Raw genomic sequence first — 18,432 nt, forward strand, 5'->3', positions numbered from 1 at the left:
AGGCTGTTCTTATAAATGAGCAAGGCCTTGCAATACAAGTACGTATAGTATTTTGTATTAAAGTTTTTGGGTTGTGGAACGAATCGTCTGAGTTTCCATTATTTCCTATGGGGAAATTTGCTTTGATATACGAGTGCTTTGGATTACAAGCATGCTTCTAGAACAAATTATGCTCGCAAGCCAAGGTTTTACTGTATAAGGCTTTCACAGAAAAGCCTGCAAGACCAGTTTTAGTGCAATAGGTGTGTCATTCTAGATAGATGGGTATTCAGTCTGAAGCCTCAAGCTGTGCAGAAGGTATTAATTACAGTTTTCAACTCCTCCTTCTTATCCATTGCACTGTGCTGCCCCCTCCAATCTGATCTGGATGGTGCAGATGGGGAGTCTGTTTCTATGCCTGCTTTCTCAGAGTGCAGCTTCCCTGATGGGTGATGCAGGATTTTATTTGTTACACCTTCTCTCCTCTGATGCTATTACCCAGTGACCCAGTGCTGCAGCTTTACAGTGGATGAGACAGGGAGGTGGAGAGGTATCGTTCCTTTTCCTGTTGCATGATCCTTATTGTGCAAGATGAAAGCACCAGTGCTTGTGCTTCTCCTGCACTCTAACACAAGATACGCAAGGATCAGAGCAGTGGCAGGGTTTGTTCATCTCTGAGCCATCTGACAGGGGTTATGGTGATGGCGACAGCGGCAGCAGCAGCAATGAAACTAGGACTGGGGACCAGCAGTATAATTCCCTTTAAACTGTATTACTGTAAAATAGCATGTGCTGGGACACATGATGGCATGGGATGCACAGCTTAGAGGAAACTATGCTTTGGAGGAAACTATGCTTTGGAACCTTCTTCCTTCCTTTGGTCCCTGGGTGGATTCAATGACTCTTTTTTTTTTTTTTCTCAGAATAAGGAAATATACCTTTTTGATGACCCACTAGCAGCTGTGGATGCTGATGTTGCCAGTCACATCATGGAGAAGTGCATTCTGGGAATTCTCAGACACAAGACCAGAATTCTTTGCACACACAGACTTGAGATCTTGGACAAGGCAGACATGTTGGTGCTGATGGAAGATGGGAAAATTGTGCAGACAGGTAGAATCTCTTTTCATCCATTGGTTGCCTATGCTCTTCCTGGATACCCGTTGTTCCTGAGAAGTTGCCAACCAGGTGGAAGGGTCACATTAGGATGCTAGGAAGATTTGGCATAATTAAGATGGCAATTAACACAAAACAACTCCACTAATGAAAAAACTGCATCTACCGGGTGCTAATGATACAACTGAGGAAAGAAACCTCAGATTTCCGGTGACCTAAAATCTAGAAAAAAAAAGCTCTACCAACTCAACAACACTAGCATAAAAAACATCTGCTGTCCAAAGCTATATCAAAACAGGGAAAATACAAATTAGCTAACATAATTTATTGCACAACTCAAATCGATATCCTGTTATTTATTCTGTGATTATATATTCTATTACTTATTTTATTTAATTGCTTGCTTGCTTATTTATTTATGGGAGTTGTAAAAAAACATAAAAGGACAAATTGTGGCATATTGACCAGATTCCTATATGTTCTAATAATGTCCACTGCATCTGGATTTTCTTGACAATATGTAACCCATGTGTGGATAAGAGCACACCACATCTGGTCTTAGCTAATTTAACGTTGTTATTATACAGTATGTTTCTTTCACTTATTGTTGTTTCAAGAATGTTTCTTTGTTCTATGATTGTTTTGTTGGATGTACGCCAATAAAGAATATTTTTAAAAAAATGCATGTATCGGATGCTAATGAAGAAGAACACAGATTCAGCATTGTTTCCTAAGCCATAATTCTGCAGCAAGGTTACAATGAGAGTACAGAGTGGGTTTAAATGGTGGTTTTTTTATTTTTATGAACTCCCAATTACAATAATCAAGCAAAGAAAACATGCTTATACAGCAGTGTTTCTAGCACAACAGATACATTTATTCCTGAGGCTATGGGTAGTCAATCTATTCCCGCGAGAATTCTTGTAGAGAACCTCAGCCTTTGCACACTGGACTATTGAGTCAGCCTAGATTCTTCATAGAAAAGAGACCCCACAGGTCTTAATGCTCACTTTATATCAGGTCCTGGGTTGTATCCCAGGCTGAAGCAAAGAGTTGCTCAAAGGTCAGTTGCAGGGCTGCAAGACGCTCATCTTTCCTTTAGTTTGTTAAACATTATAAGCTTGATGTTTGAGCAGAGTAGGACAATGTCTTTGGTAGGAAAATCTTGGGAAATGGTATCTTCCTCTCACCCTGTGGGATAAAAGCTCTGGTACCTCCCATAGGTCTAGACTGATCTAGCAGGATAGAGCAAAATGTGTTCTTATTTGTTTGTTTCCTTTCGTCCAGTCCTGCTAGACCAAGATCTGCCAAGACTGACTGTATACACTCAGGAGGCAGACCTAGCACCCAGGAATCTACCTAATACTGTGTTCAGTGTTACCTTGTGCTTTCCTCTTAATTATTTTGGTCTCTCTGAGTGTCTTTGGTATTAGCATCTGGAAAGTTCCTGGATTGCACCACATGGAGTTTATTTGGAGGAAAGTGTCTCAGGATTTATAACTGGGACCGATTATATTTAATATATTTGTGAGTGACTTTGCTGAAAATTTAGAATGAAAGGTTTATCTTTTTGCAGGTGACACAAAAATATCCAAGTGAACACTATAGAAAGAGAATAGAAAACATGAGAAGGGATTTACAAAAATTAAAGAAGAATAGTCTAAGGTCTGGCAGTTAAAATGTAATGTGAAGACGTGCAGAGTGATGTACTTGAGGTATAGAAATCCAAAGGAGATGTATGCAATAGGGGGTGAGAGACTGATGAGCAGGATTCAGGCTTTGGGATGACAGCGACTGAGAATTTCAAGGCAGATAAACAAATACTACTACTAATCATTTCTGTAGCGCTACTAGACATATGTAGTGCTATGCATGAACACATAGAAATCCAGAGGCCATAGCGGAGAGATTGAATTAATTTTTTGCTTCGGTCTTTACGGAAGAAGATGTAAGAGATCTACCTGAACTGGAAATGGTTTTCAAGGGTGATGATGTGGAGGAACAGAAAAAAATCTTGGTGAATCTTGAAGATGTACGAAGCCAAATCAACAAGTTAAAAAGTGATAAATTGCCTGGACTGGATGGTATACATCCCAAGGTACTGAAAGAACTCAAACATGAAATTGCTGACCTGCTGTTAGTGATCTTTAACCTGTTGCTAAAATCGTCTGTAGTACCTGAAGATTAGAGGGTGGCCAATTTTTAAAAAAGGCTCCAGGAGGAGATCCTGGAAATTACAGAACGGTAAGCCTCACTTCAGTGCTGGGCAAAATGGTAGAAGCAATTATAAAAAATAAAATTGTGGAACATGTAGACAAACATGATTTAATGAGATGGAGTCAGCATGGGTTCAATTGAGGGAGATCTTGCCTCATCAATTTGCTTGACTTCTTTGAAGGTGTGAATAAACATGTGTATAAAGGTGAGCCGGTTGATGTGGTGTATCTGGATTTTCAGAAAGCTTTTGATAATAGTAACTTTATTTTGTATACCGCAATACCGCAAGTAGTTCAGAGCGGTTTACAGAGGAAGAGACTGTACGCAGACAGCGATGTTACAGAGAAAAGTTTCAAATTACATTGGTAAGCCGAGAGTAGTTAGGTATATCCGGAATAATTTCAGAGATACGAGGTAGGAAAGAGTCAGAGAAATTTATCAAAGAGAGGTTTTAATTGATTTCCTGAAGGTTTGGTAGGAGGGAGAATTGGAAATAAGGGTGGTTAGACATTTATTCCATTTGCCTTCTTGGAATGACAGTGATCTAATAAGGAATCTCTTGTAGATACAACCCTTCAGGGAGGGGAAGGCAAACAGATAGGCATTACGTGTGCAAGTTGTGCCTGGAAATTCAAAATGGTGCGACAGGTAGATTGGGGATGAACCTGTTATGGTTTTGAAGCACAGGCAGGCCCACTTGAAGATGATTCTTGCCTCCATCGGCAGCCAGTGTAGTTTTCTGTAATACAGGCTTACATGATCAGATTTTTTGAGACCATAGATGAGGCGGACGGCAGTATTCTGAATGATTCTCAGTCGTTTGATGGTTTTCTTAAAAGATTCCAAGTATATGATATTGCAATAATCTAAGGTGCTTAAGATTAGAGATTGAATCAGCAATCGAAAGGAGAGGAAGTCAAAATAGTGTTTGATGGTACGAAGTTTCCAGAGGGTGCCAAAGCATTTTTTAACCTGAACATTAGTATGGTCTTCAAAAGTCAGGCATCGGTCCAGGATGACTCCAAGGATTTTGATGGTAGAATTGATTGGGTAGGTTAACCCATTTAATTCCAAAGAGTTGTTCATTAGTTTGTGGTTAGGGCTTGCCAGGAAAAGCTTGTTTTTTTCTGGGTTCAGTTTTAGTTTGAATGAGGTGAGATGTTCTATCTCTTGTGACAGTGAGGTTATGGGAATGATAATTATGTCGTCTGCATATATGTATGATTTCAATTTTAAATCAGATAACATATGTCCCAATGATGCCATGTAGATGTTGAACAGAGAAGGAGAGAGAGGGGAGCCCTGTGGAACTCCGCAGGGATTACACCAAGATTGGGAAAATGTTCCATCGCTGTGGACCTGGTATGTGCGGTTTTTTTAAGAAGCCAGTGAACCAGGTTTAGTACCTGTCCAAAAATGCCAATAGAATCAAGGCATCTGAGCAGAATGTCATGGTCAACAAGGTCAAAGACACTGCTCAAGTCGAATTGAAGTACCAGTGCGCTTTTTCCAGGGAGAACAGATGGAAGAGGTGATCAGTCAATGAAGCTAAGACTTTCCATACTGTAATTTGTGCGAAATCCTGACTGAGAATCATGTAGAATGTTGAACTTCTCTAAATATTTCATGAGATCAAGGTTAACTAGGCCTTCCATTAGTTTAAGGAAAAGAGGTATGTTGGCAATGGGTCTGTACTTAGCAGCCGAAGAGACTGGCTCCTTGGGGTTTTTGATAATAGGAGTTACAAGAATGTGACCAAGTTCCAATGGAAAGTAGCCAGTGGACAAACAGAGGGAAACCCAGTTGAAAAGTTCCGCTTTAAATGGGATGGGGGCTGTTTTCATGATAATTGGTGGGCAGTTGTCTAGTAGACAGTTGGATTTTATATATTTAGAGTAGAGCTTGAGGAATTGGTTCCAATCTGGGTTTTCGAAATGATTCCAGATCATGTCAGCAGTTGAGCTTTCATTTCCTAGAGCAAGATAGATTGGTAGATAGGTCTATGCTTATAGCTGCAAGAGACATTTTCAGTTTACAAATTTTTGTGGCGAAATAGTCGGCTAGATTTGCAGCAGAGGATAGGAGATCTGTGTGAGAACGTTTATGCAGGTCAATATCAAATAAAGAGTTGACTATTCTGAAGAGTTCTTTGCTATTCAGCGAAGGAGAATTGATTGTTTGGGAATAATGTTTACAGTGCTTTTCTTTAATCATTCTTTTGTATGCTTTAACTTTTAGTCACCAAGTGTATCTGTCCTCATCTTTTCCTGATTTACACCATATTCTTTCCAATTTACATACTTCTCATTTTAATGCTAATAGATTAGCATCATACCAGCTGGCTGATAAATGGTGCAATATCGTTTAGAACCTGATTGCTGAAATTTTTCCAACCTAGGATGAAGTTTGGATCTAAGTCAGGGATGGATATTAGGCTATAGTGTGACCAAAATTCTACTGGGTTTAATTGACCTCTTGTCCAGATCGTTTTCTCTTTGTGATTGATCCTTGGTTTCCTTTTGGATTGTTTTTTGATCCAGAATAATTCAAAATGACATAGGTGGTCTGACCAAGAGGTGTTAAACCAGGTTTCACCTTTAAAACTTACAGTGGGGTAGTTGGAGCATTGGTATGAAATGTGATCAAATCTAGGTGGTGACCTTTCCTATGGATTTTAGTCGGAGGTGGTTTGGAAAAGCCTAGGGATGTGAGATAGGAAAGTAGATCTGCTACGTTGGAATTTTCTTCTGCTCGAAGTGTAAAGTAACATCACCGGCTAGGAGATTGTAGGTGCCGGCTACTGAGTTTGTAAGGAGGAATTTGTAGGTCTTCTTTTGCTAGGTTCCATTTGTTAGAGGGCATGTAAAATACCGTAACGATCAAATTATCTATACAGTCCTCTTTGGATATTTTGCAAGTGAGAATTTCCACATCGTTGATTAGTTTAGAGTCAAGTATTTGAAACTCAAAATGATCTCTGAGAATTATTGCTAGACCACCTCCTCTTTTTGAGTTTCTTGATAGAGGAATAATTTTGTAATCTAAAGGTAGTATATCACCTATGATAGCATCCTGATCAGAAATGAGCCATGTTTCTGTTAAAAATAGGAAGTCTAGGTGGGTTTCTTCCAGCCAGTCTTTGACCAATTACACTTTATTCCTAACCAAACGAATGTTCAGATATGCTCCAGAAATAGTGCACTGTTCCAAGGGGTTGAGGACTCAGCACATTGTATGTTTTTTAGGAGTCGGTTTTTTTTTGTGCGATGGTCTAGAGCAGGGGTGCCCAATAGGTTGATCGCGATCGACCGGTAGCTTGCCAAGGCAAAGTGAGTCGATCATCCAGGACTCACTTTGCCTTGGCGATCTATCAGGCCGATCAGTCTTCCTCTCCCCGACATCAATTCTGCCGTCGGAGAGGAAGTTCGGGCCAGCCAATCGCTGCCTGGCTGGCGGAACTTCCTCTCCGATGGCAGAATTGACGTCGGGGAGAGGAATGCTGGTCGTCCCGAAGCAGGGAGAGCATGGGGCGGCGGCGGCGGCGGCTTTGGGGCCTGTTATCCATTGGTGGCGGCTTGGGTACTGTTCCCCGATGGCAGTGGCTGTGGCTTGGGGAAGGGCAGGGAAAAAGAAAGAAAGGGGGCAGGCAGGGAGACAGAAGGAAAGAAGAGAAACAGAAAAAAAAGAAAGGGGCATGAAGAGAGAAAGAAAGAAAGGTCAGGGAGAGAGGAAGAAAAAGTTGGGGGAGGGAATGAGGTGTGGAGGAGAGGAAGCATACAGGCTGAAAGAAAGATTGGATGCACAGTCAGAAGAAGAAAGTGCAACCAGAGACTCATGAAATCGCCAGACAAGGTAGGAAAAATGATTTTATTTTAAATTTAGTGATCAAAATGTGTCTGAATTTATATCTGCTGTCTATATTTTACAATATGGTCCCCTTTTACTAAACCGCAATAGTGGTTTTTAGCGCATGGAGCCTATGAGCGTTGAGAGCAGTGTTGGGCATTCAGCGCAGCTCCCTGCGCTAAAAACTGCTATTGTGGTTTAGTAAAAAGGGAGGGGGGTGGGTATTTGTCTATTTTTGTATGGTTGTTACTGAGGTGACAGTGCATAGAGTCATCTGCCTTGACCTCTTTGAAAAAACCCCGGAATAGGAATGATAATTAACAATTCTATGCGTACAGTGTGCATTGTGTTTTTTTTTTAATTTTATTGTTTGTAGATCATTTTGACTTGGTCATTTTAAAAGTAGCTCACGAGTCAAAAAAGTGTGGGCACCCCTGGTCTAGAGGAATGGCGTGTGGCATTAACCACGGAGATTGGGAAGGAACCTGTTTCTATGTAGTCATGGAGGACATGAGGGGGGTGAAGTGATTTTTCAGGCCCAGTGATTCTATCCCATGTGAAGTAGGTTGGGATTGGTTCAAATACTAGGGTTCTTGAGACCCGATTTCTTGTTCCAAGCAAATAGAGAAGGAGAAGGGCTATCAAATTTCCTGTGAAGTCGGCCATGTTGGCCCTGTGATGTTGGCCTTTGTTTGCTAGCTTTTGAGCCTGTAGTAGACTTGTCGTGTTTTGATTGTTGCTTTACTACTACTATTTATTATTTTTAAAGCACTGAAAGGCGTACACAGCACTGTACATTTTAACATACAATAAACGGTCCCTGCTCAGAAGAGCTTACAATCTAATTTAGACAGGACATTTTGGGGTTAGGGAGATTATGGTAGAGGAAATGATACAGTAGGACTAGGTATCTGATAGCCGTGAGTGGGAGTTAGGAGTTGAAAACAGATTTTAAAAAGTGGGCTTTTAGCTTGGATTTGAACGCTGCTAGGGAGAGAACATGACAAATTGATTCAGGCAGCCTGTTCCAGGCATACGGCGCTGCAAGAAAGAAGGGATGGAGTCTGGGGTTGGCAGTGGAAGAGAAGGGTATAGACAAGAGGGGCTTGCCTGATGAACGGAGATCACGGAGAGGAGCATAGGGGGAGATAAGTGAAGAGAGATATGGGGGGGCTTCAGAGCAAATGCACTTATAAGTCAGCAAGAGGAGTTTAAACTGTATTTGGAGATGGACGGAGAGCTAATGAAGCGACTTGAGGAGAGGGATAATGTGATGAGGGGCTCTCACCAACAAATGCCCAGTAAAAATCTGAGTTTCCTTGGTACTAGATAAGTGGCTCAAGAGTCTGCTTTAAGGAATTCACCTCTGAGAGAAATCATGCTTTGACACCGAGAACCCTTGGCAAAGGCTGGTCCTTAAATGCTCCTCAGCAAATACTCTTAAAGCATAATGCTTACTGGCCAGTTTCCAGACTCTGAACTTGAACTTCTTGGGGAGTAGCTTTTCCATTTTACAGTCAGGGTCAAAGTGAGGGGGTGGGGTGAGTGATGGTGGGGAGTGGAAGACATCGCTAAACATGTTTTAAATATCAGGGGGAGAGAGTGTTATTTATTGGAGCATCAGGAGGTTAGGGGGTGCTGATGCAGAATTTGTTTTTGTCTATGGGTTGGGGGTTTTATTTTGTCTTTTTTTATGTTACTCAGTTGGTGCATGAGCCAATCACTTGTCATGTACTGACAGTAAAAGTGACACTTTTGCAATGAGATGCAGATTATTGCTGTGGTTTTAATGTAGCACTTCCCCTCTGTCTTCACTCCCTCTTCCTTTCTCTGCCAGGTCTGGGTATTAGATATGTAGAATCCCAGGACAAAAACGGAGTGGGAGGAGGTTCCAAAATCCATTTTCAGGATATTCCTCCTTCAGATTGAGATAGGCCTGGAGGCCTCTGTACATGAGGGCACTGGGGTATTTCTCTGACTTGCCACTCCCTAACCTCACCCCTGATCAGAGTCAGTTTGTACAAAACAATATATTCCTTCCTCTGTATCTTTCTCCTCTTGTAGGTCCTCCATCTGAAATTTTGCTACTGGTTGAGGCAGCTCCTAAGCACAGAGATAAAGGGAAGCAGCAACAGAAAGGTAAGATTTGACCAGTCTTGAGTATTTTTACATCACCCAGCATGTATCTAGATTTTTGTCTTCCTTTTTACATCAATACTACAAATACAGGAAGGGGTAGGGCATAAACCAGGCATAGCCATTCTGGGTGCACTCTAACAAGTGAATTTACTACAAGGTATGAGAAGGGAATAGATGGAGGAAGAAAGCTGTTGAAAATCTGAAGTTCACTTATTTGGCACTATACTGTATTAGTTCTGTGAGGTTTATTGGGAACCTATTTAATGTGTCTAGACTGTAGCAATTGGCTGTCTTTGCTGACTATGGAACTCAAAAGAGAGATGAATACTCTTGATATTTTTTTGGAGTTGTTATTTGGATTTTTTTCAGACCTATGATAGGGATTTTTCAGGGCTTTTATATCTACAATGAGGTCTATGTTTACTTTATTTAAAGATTTCATATAGGTTTGGTGTCCGTGTATGCTTTATTGGGTTCCTATTTGGGATAAGACTTTTTGTGGTAATTGAAATCACCCATTAATTATTATAGTGTTACCAAATGTGCTAGCTTCTCTAAATTCTGTTAACATCTATTCATTCTGGATTTCTCCGATTGCTACGTGTATCTATAGCTAGCTCTTTGGTGGAAAATGCGTCTTCATAAAATGTACCCCCAGGTGTCAGCCCTCTGCTGGAGAAATTGTGGACAGCAGGGTACCTTTCTTCACATTTGGTAGGACTGCCCACAGGTTATTCCCAATTGGGATATGGTTTTTGAATTATTGTCTGACATCTTACATACCACTCTTCCTAGAACTATGGGTGGTGCTCTGTTACATCTTCCCTTAGCTTCGTTGTCCGCTAAAGCACATAAGCTTGCTTGTTTTCTCTTTACTGCTGCTAGACTTTTATTGGCAGCTCATTGGAAACGATCTTTTCCCCCAGGTCGGACTCACCTTTTGCGTAAAGTGTACTTTTTTTTCTTATGTCTAAATTGACTGCTTTGCTACATACTCGTCTTACTCTTTTTCTTAAGATGTGGGATCCCTGTATTAGATGGTATGAACATTCCTCATGACCTCTGGTTAGTTTATCTTTGTTAGTTGCACCCAGATTGTACTGATCTTATTTGTATCATTGACCCTTGGGTGGGGGAGGGAAGGGAGGCTTGGTTTTATTGGCTTTGTTCTTGTGCATTGTACTGAAGAGTTACTGTACAACATTTTGCATTATTGGGATTTGGGGGGGGGGTGAGAGAGATTGTTTACTGCGGATATTTGGTTTTGTATCTGTTATACCTCTGAGGCTTTGTATTTCTCTGCAAAAATTTCAAATAAATATTATTTAAAAAACAACCATCTATTCATTCTGGCCAGATGGGTGGTATAAAGCCTTACTAGTATTTTCTTTCCCTTCACACATGGAGTTTCTATTCATGAGGATTACACATTGTGGCTTGTTTTCCTGCTGAATTTTTATTCTGTTTGACTCAATTCCCTCTTTAACATAGAGTGCTATCCTTCCCTATCGTTGCTATGTAATTGTACCCTGGTAACAGTGTCATATTATTTAGCCTCCTTCCACTGGGTCTCTTCTGAGATGCCTATTATAAATAATACGATAGAGAATGAGACAGAGCCTAGGGGTGGAGGTGGGGACAGTGACAGAGTCCGCGGAGATGGGACAGAATAATAGCAGGTGAAATGAACAATGTCTCCCGCCACCAACCAACACCACCCCAGCAGCAGGAGAGTTACCCACTCTCTCCTGCTGTCAACCGACCGGCAGCAGGAGAGAGATGCCTAGTCTCTACTGCCCAACTGACACACCCCCAGGCAGCGAGAGAGATGCCCAATGTCTCCCGCCGCAAACCAACATCCCCCAACACCCCTTCAGAAGCATGAGCGTTGCCCATGCTCTCTCACCGCCAACCGACACACACCACCAACAGTGGGAGAGATACCCAGTCTCTCCCGCCCAACTGACATACCCCCAGGCAGTGGAAGAGATGGCCAGTGTCTCCCACTGTCAACCAATACTCAACTCCCCCTCGGCAGTGGGAGAGTTACCCATGCTTTCCCACCGCCAATCAACACACCACCGGCAGCGGGAGAGATGCCTAGTCTCTCCAACCCAACTGATACACTCCCAGACAGTGGAAGAGATGCCCAATTTCTCCCGCCATCACGCAACTCCCGCCCCGTGCCTCTGATAACCCCTGCCCGATCCCCCTTACCTTATTTTCAGACGGAGGGATGCTTACTTCCTCCGGCTAGCAGGCCTGCCTCTTCAAAATGGTGGGCCTTCCCCTCCCCGGTGCAATTGATTGGCCCAAGTTGTTTAAGGCCCCTCCTATGGGTGGGGCTTTATGCGTCTAGGCCAATTAGAGCCCCAGTTGCATCTGGGGATGGGCCTAAGGCTCTGATTGGCCCAGCAATGGCACCACTGAGGTCTAAGGGATCTACTTTGAAGATTGATGACTTTTAAGGTATACTATGTTACTGAATAGAGGAATGTGTACTGTATACGTAGCACTACATGTGGAAAAATGTTTCTTTGTGGAAGTTGGGAGTTACAGCGAGAAGAGAATGTGCGAGAAAGAGAGAGAGGAGGAGGGAGAGGTGTACAGAGAGAGAGGTAGAGATAGAGGCAGGAGAGAGAGGGACAAGAGATAGGAGCATGTTCATCAGGAAGGAACCCAATTACTCCCCCCAGGAGACTGAGGCCCTAATGCTCCTGTGTCTCGGCTACAGGAGGCACATATTTAAATATCACCACCACCTGCCCCACTCAGTGTGTCTATGAGGGCATGGAGAGCTATCAGGAGCAGCTTACACAGGTAAGTGTGGAACTGTGTCCCCCAGGATCATAGCAACGCTCATATGCAAGCACCAGACGCAGACCCGCCCCGCCCCGGGTGCAGCCTTAGGGGGGATTGCACAGCCGGCCAGGACCGGGAAATTCTACCAGGCCGATCAGCCTGCCTCTCCCTGACGTCAATTCTGCCGTCGGAGAGGAAGTTCGGGCCAGCCAATTGCTGCCTAGCTGGGCAGAACTTCCTCTCCGACGGCAGAATTGACGTCGGGGAGAGGAATGCGGGTCGGCCCGACGCAGGGAAGGAGAGCTTGGGGCGGCAGCGGCTTTGGGGCATGTTACCCGATGGCGGTGACTTGGGGGGCTGTTCCACAATGGCGGCGGCAATGGCTTGGGGGAGGGCAGGGAGAAAGAAAGAAAGGGGGGCAGGCAGGGAGACAGAAGGAAAGAAGGGAAACAGAGAAAAAGAAAGGGCATGAAGAGAGAAAAAAAGAAAGGGAGGCAGGGAGAAAGAAAGGGCAGGGAGAGAGGAAGAAAAAGTTGGGGGAGGGAATGAGGTCTGGAGGAGAGGAAGCATACAGGCTGAAAGAAGGGAAGAAAAATTTTGATGCACAGTCAGAAGAAGAAAGTGAAACCAGAGACTCATGAAATCACCAGACAACAAGGTAGAAAAAATGATTTTATTTTAAATTTAGTGATCAAAATGTGTCAGAATTTATATCTGCTATCTATATTTTGCACTATGGCCTCCCTTTTACTAAACCACAATAGTGGTTTTTAGCGCAGGGAGCCTATGAACGTCGAGAGCAGCCCTGGGTATTCAGTGCAGCTCCCTGCGCTAAAAACTACTATTGTGCTTTAGTAAAAAGGGAGGGGGGTATTTGTCTATTTTTGTATGGTTGTTACTGAGGTGACAGTGCATAGAGTCATCTGCCTTGACCTCTTTGAAAAAAACCCAGAATAGGCATGATAATTAACATTTTCTCAGCGTACAGTGTGCTTTGTGTTTTTTTTAAATTATATTGTTGATAGATCATTTTGACTTGGTCATTTTAAAAGTAGCTCGCAAGCCCAAAAAGTGTGGGCACCCCTGAGTTAGAGCATTGAAGCTGCATGTTTTTGCCATAAAGGTCATCTCTGACGCAACCGGAAGTTGCATCAGAGACGACCTTTACCACAGCTATATGCAACTACAATGCTCCAGCTGCAGTAAGAAGGCAGTTTAGACAGCACCGGCCACAGGACAGGGAGGTTTGTCGGACCGGGCCTATTGTCCGGGGTGGGGGGTGGGAGAAAGCGCCAATGAGGTAAGGGGCAGGGAGGGAGAAAGGGAGAAAAGGTGGGGTGGGGAGGAAAATAGGGTAAAACAGAAGGGGGAGAAGGACGCTGAAAGCACATGGGGAAGACAGAGGGGGGAAAAGGATGCTGAATGGAAATGGGGAAGACAGAGTGGGAAGAAGATGCTGAATGGAAATGGGGAACAGAGAGTGGGAAGAAGATGCTGAATGGAAATGGGGAACAGAGAGTGGGGAGAAGATGCTGAAGGGAAATGAGGAACAGAGAGTGGGGAGAAGATGCTGCAGGAAAATGGGGAAGAGAGTGGGGAGAAGACGCTGAAGGGAAATGGGGAAGAGAGAGTTGGGAGAAGACGCTGGCAGGGAAGAAGACAGAGATGCCAGACTATGGGAGGAATGGAGGGAAGAAGATGGATGCCAGACCAATTTGGAAGGAGGGAGAAAGGGAGAGGCACAGTAACAGAGTAAATGGGAAAATGCAGAGAGAAGAGAGACAGTGGATGGAAGGAAGAGAGTAACAAGAAGATGAGGAAAGCAGAAACCAGAGAAGACAAAGGTAGAACAAAAATTTTCTATTTATTTATTGCTTTAGGAGACATGTGTCACTGTTTCTGTGGTGTTGCATTGTATGCAGAGTCCAGCTTCTTGCTGGTTCAATTTAACCTTGGTCTATGTATTTCTATTTTATCCCCCCTTTTACAAAACTGTGGAGCATTTTTTAGCGCCAGCCGTGGTGGTAGCAGCTCTGATGCTCAGAATTCTATGAGCGTCAGCGCTGTTACCACCGTGGCTAAAATCCACACTACAGTTTTGTAAAAGGGGGAGGGGTTAGTTTGTGATGACATATTCCATACTAGGCGAAGGTGTGTTCTGTGTGTTCGAAAGACATGGTTTTCTGTTAGGACTGACAGTGTAGGATTGATCTGTACTAGTCTGGCTTGTTTAGTTTTACAATTGGGTGTATTGATGTTGTACTGCTCACTGCAGTATGTAAAATGCTGCCTTTTCCTAGGTACTCATGTGTGACATGTGGCTTGTTATTAAAAATCATGTTTTTCGTACCGATTGGGGGGGTGCCAAAAAATGATGGGCCCCAGGTGTCACATATGCTAGGTACTCCACTGTTACTACTTGCTAATTTGCAGAATGTCATCCATTGTGGCACTGACTTGTTGGTCTGTGGTTTGCTTTCTTTACTTTCTGTTATAGTGCTGACTCATTGAGCTGTGTTCTCTGGTTTGCATTCTGGAGCTGGCTTGCTGAGGTATAGTGTGCTATGTTGTGCCACTTGCAGGGCCAACTGGAGGGACTATGGCACCCTGAGCCAACTTTTCCATTGCCCCTCGTGATCCAGTCTCTCTCTCTATCTCTCTCAAGTATTCCCCTTCTGATGGAACAGGGTGAGGCACTGGCTCATTGCAATGATGATAACGGGTGCCAAAATTCTAGTCCAGCTTCTATCCCTCTAGAAGATTGAAGGTAGACCGTGCTGGGATTTTGGTACCCTTTATCACCAGCGCCCTGGGCCAAGGCTTTACCTGGTCGTATGTAGAACCAGCCCTGTCTGCTTGGTGTTATATTGCTGACATCCTGTTACTATCTTTGATTCTCTCTCTTTGTTGATTCAGCCTCAGTAGTGCACATGGTAAAGAACGAAGATGAAATAGAGGAGCAGCAGCTGCAAGTTGACAGTCCGCTTCAAGCTGAGGAGGAGAAGAAAGAGGGGGTGGTGGCATTTCTTGTTTATCAGGCCTACTGGCTGGCAGTGGGTAGCTGGCTCTCCTCCTCTATCCTGTTGTCCCTCCTCTTGATGCAAGGTACGATTCTTACAGCTTACAGAATTCAATATAAAATTGCATGCATGGTCCACAAAGCCATTTATGGGGAGAATCCCATAGGACTAATCTCAGACATCATTGTTACAAATGTTTTTTTCAACTCGGGATTGATGCAACACTAAGCTAGCTTTCCCTTCACCTTTGCGTGTATACCAAAAGAAGTTATACGAATCTACTTTCGCATTCCAAAGCCCCAGAATTTGGAACGGCCGCCCATAGCACCTACATCAACTGGACACCTATTACAACTTTAGGAGAATGCTAAAGACTTATCTCCTCTTCAAACCTATAATTCAAAATGCAAAGGCATTTCTACTAATTCAAACCTGTAATTCATTATTCATGACCACTGATTATGGTTTAACAATTTTATTGATGACTAGAGTCATGACTAGAATCAGAGGGGGAAAGGGTATGAGAAGGGAAAGGGACTGTCAGTGTGTGATTGGAAAAGGGAGAAGCTAAATGAATCAGGAGAAGGGAGCTTATGATTGGCTCACTCCATTATTATTTAAGCCTGCTTTTCACACTGGGTTTTGAGCCTTTGAAGATTATTGTGCTAGATGCAACCATTCATCTAACCATTATTCCTTGGGCAATCTAATGAGCCAAATGTCTATCTCACTATCACCCCTTGGAGAGAGGGAGCCAACTAAGCAGCAGCTTCCTAGAAGGGTTGATTTTTGTGCCAGGTGCCTGACCCTGAGAACAGTGAATTCTCCCTTAGTGATCTGCATGACCCCTTAGTATTGCCTTCCTCCTAAAATGGTAATATGACACATCAACACATCAATGTCTCTTTCTTCTCAGCTTCTAGAAATATCTCTGATTGGTGGCTGTCAAACTGGATCTCCAACTTACAGCAGACAAGAAATACGTCTATGAGCAACCTTTCACCAGCTAACCTCTCGCCTAAATTGCTGCTCTTTTCTCCAGGAGGTCTAATGTGAGTCCATGGCAGGGAGGATAAAATTGGCTATTTTCTCCTCTTCCTTCTTATTTCAGTAGCACTATTAAGATGTCCTTGCTCTGTAAACTATTCAAGACAGACAAACGGGAGAAATGAGCAATTAGGTAGCTTCCTTTATAAAGATTAAAAGAACTTAGCTTTTAAATAGAATAAGATATTAAGATGCAAAAGGAACTTCAACAAGATGGGCTTTTAGCCTGGATTTGACTAGGACTAGAGAAAGAACATGATATTCCAGGCTCATGGTACAGCAAGATGGAAGGAACAGATAGTGATAGAATTCAATGAATCAACCATCCATGACAAAAGATGGAGACGGAATGCAAGATTGTATGCTATCCTTTTCTTTCTCCCTTTTTTTTTTTTTTTAAAATTCTTTATTCATTTTTTTGTGTTACAACAAGTGTTACAAATAAACTCAATAGGAACTTAAATACACACTTGACTAACTCATATATTAATATCAAGTTTATCATTAATATAATAATCCCCTGTCCCACCCTCCTTCCCAACCAATAATACATAAATCAATTTTATTGTATATTCTTTAAATATTAATTTAGTATATAATAATCAAAATTGAAAAACCCACCCCATTTCCCTCTTTACAATTTTCTTATCATGGGAAAAGTTCATTAGAGAAATCATGTTAACGGTCTTTAGATGTTTCCAGTGTTATTTATGGGAAAAATTATCCTTCATTACAAAAATCGGTTAATGGTCCCCATATTTTTTTAAATTTATTCATGTATCCTTTGTGTGTTGCAATAGCAAGTTCCATTTTATATATGTGGCATACCGAATTCCACCAGAACATATAGTTCAATCTATCATGTTGTTTCCAATTGAATGTAATTTGTTGTATTGCAATTCCAGTTAAAATAAATAAAAGTTTGTTATTACTGGATGAAATTTGGCTTTTTGCTCTCATAGTTGTTCCAAATAATATAGTATCATATGTCAAGGCTACTGGATTTTCTAACATTCTGTTAATTTGGGGCCAAATTGATTTCCAGAATGATAGGATAAATGGACAAAAGAATAAAAGATGATCTAGTGTCCCAATTTCAATATGACAGTGCCAGCATCTATTAGATCTTGAACTATCTATTTTTTGTAAACGAGTAGGGGTCCAAAAAGCTCTATGAAGAAGAAAAAACCAAGTTTGTCTCATAGATGCTGACACCGTACATTTTAACCTCCAAGACCAAAGTCGTGGCCATTGAGATGCACTAATTTGGTGTTTTATCTCAATGCTCCAAATGTCTCTAAGACCATTTTTTGGTTTTTTATTTATATATCCGGATATTAATTTATACCACTGTGCGGCTTTGTGACCTATTGAGTCCATCTGGAAACATAAGAATTCCAAACTGTGATATTTAGCGAGATCTTTCCATTCAGGGAACCCTTTCTGAATAGATTGCTTCAATTGCAACCATTTAAAATATTGTGTTTTATTGAGACCAAATTTTTGTTGCAATTGTGAAAACTCCAGCAATTTATCATTTTTAATTACATCATCCAAAGTGCGAATGCCTGCTATCATCCAATGTTTCCAGATGACTTTAAAACCGCCAATTTTGATCTTGGGGTTTAGCCATATAGTTTGGTTGGTTGATTTACTAATTGGAATTTGAGTAAGATTACTTATGTATTTTAGAGTTTTCCAGGTATCCATAAATATTTTATGATCTTTGTATAACCTTGGCATCTTGATACTAATTACATGATTAAGACGTAATGGAAACATAAGCCTCCATTCTAGCCAAAACCAGTCTGGAATATTATCTGTGGGTTCTGGGAGGATCCAATACATACCATGACGTAAGATATAGGCTTGATGATACCTATAAAAGTTGGGAAAATTTACCCCTCCCTCCTTAATTGGTCTTTGTAATGACGCTAGAGCAATTCTTGGTTTTTTATTAAGCCATATAAATTTTGTCAAAGTCCTATTTATTTTTGTATAAAACGAATCTTGAAAGAAAACTGGTATCATCCCCATTTGGTAACATACTACCGGTAAAATCATCATTTTTACAGTTTGTACTCTTCCCCACCAAGATAAGTGCAAAGGATTCCATTGCTCACACATTTCTATTACTTTTTGTAATAAGCATTTTTCATTAATTTTCATTGTTTCATCTACTGTTTTTGTTATCAAAATTCCAAGGTATTTAATATATTCTTCCTTCCAAACAAAAGGGAATGTATCAAATAAACCTTTTGTACAA

At 41.9% G+C, this 18,432-nt stretch overlaps 1 protein-coding gene across 4 annotated transcripts in view; it reads left to right on the top strand.

Annotated features, from left to right (window-relative positions):
• Positions 1-18,432, top strand: part of ABCC10 (ATP binding cassette subfamily C member 10) — a 109,886-nt gene that overhangs the window by 48,066 nt on the left and 43,388 nt on the right. For all 4 annotated transcript variants that reach the window (XR_004538743.1, XM_033936883.1, XM_033936885.1 and 1 more), the window contains 4 exons: positions 903-1,092; positions 9,223-9,297; positions 15,016-15,204; positions 16,036-16,171. Coding sequence is in view for 3 of the 4 variants with exons in the window: in XM_033936883.1 (XP_033792774.1) it covers positions 903-1,092; positions 9,223-9,297; positions 15,016-15,204; positions 16,036-16,171 (590 nt within the window). In the remaining variant the exon portion in view is untranslated. The remainder of the gene's footprint in view (positions 1-902; positions 1,093-9,222; positions 9,298-15,015; positions 15,205-16,035; positions 16,172-18,432) is intronic.

This window comes from Geotrypetes seraphini, chromosome 3 (genome assembly GCF_902459505.1).
Source record: "Geotrypetes seraphini chromosome 3, aGeoSer1.1, whole genome shotgun sequence".
Classification (NCBI taxonomy): Eukaryota; Metazoa; Chordata; class Amphibia; order Gymnophiona; family Dermophiidae; genus Geotrypetes; species Geotrypetes seraphini.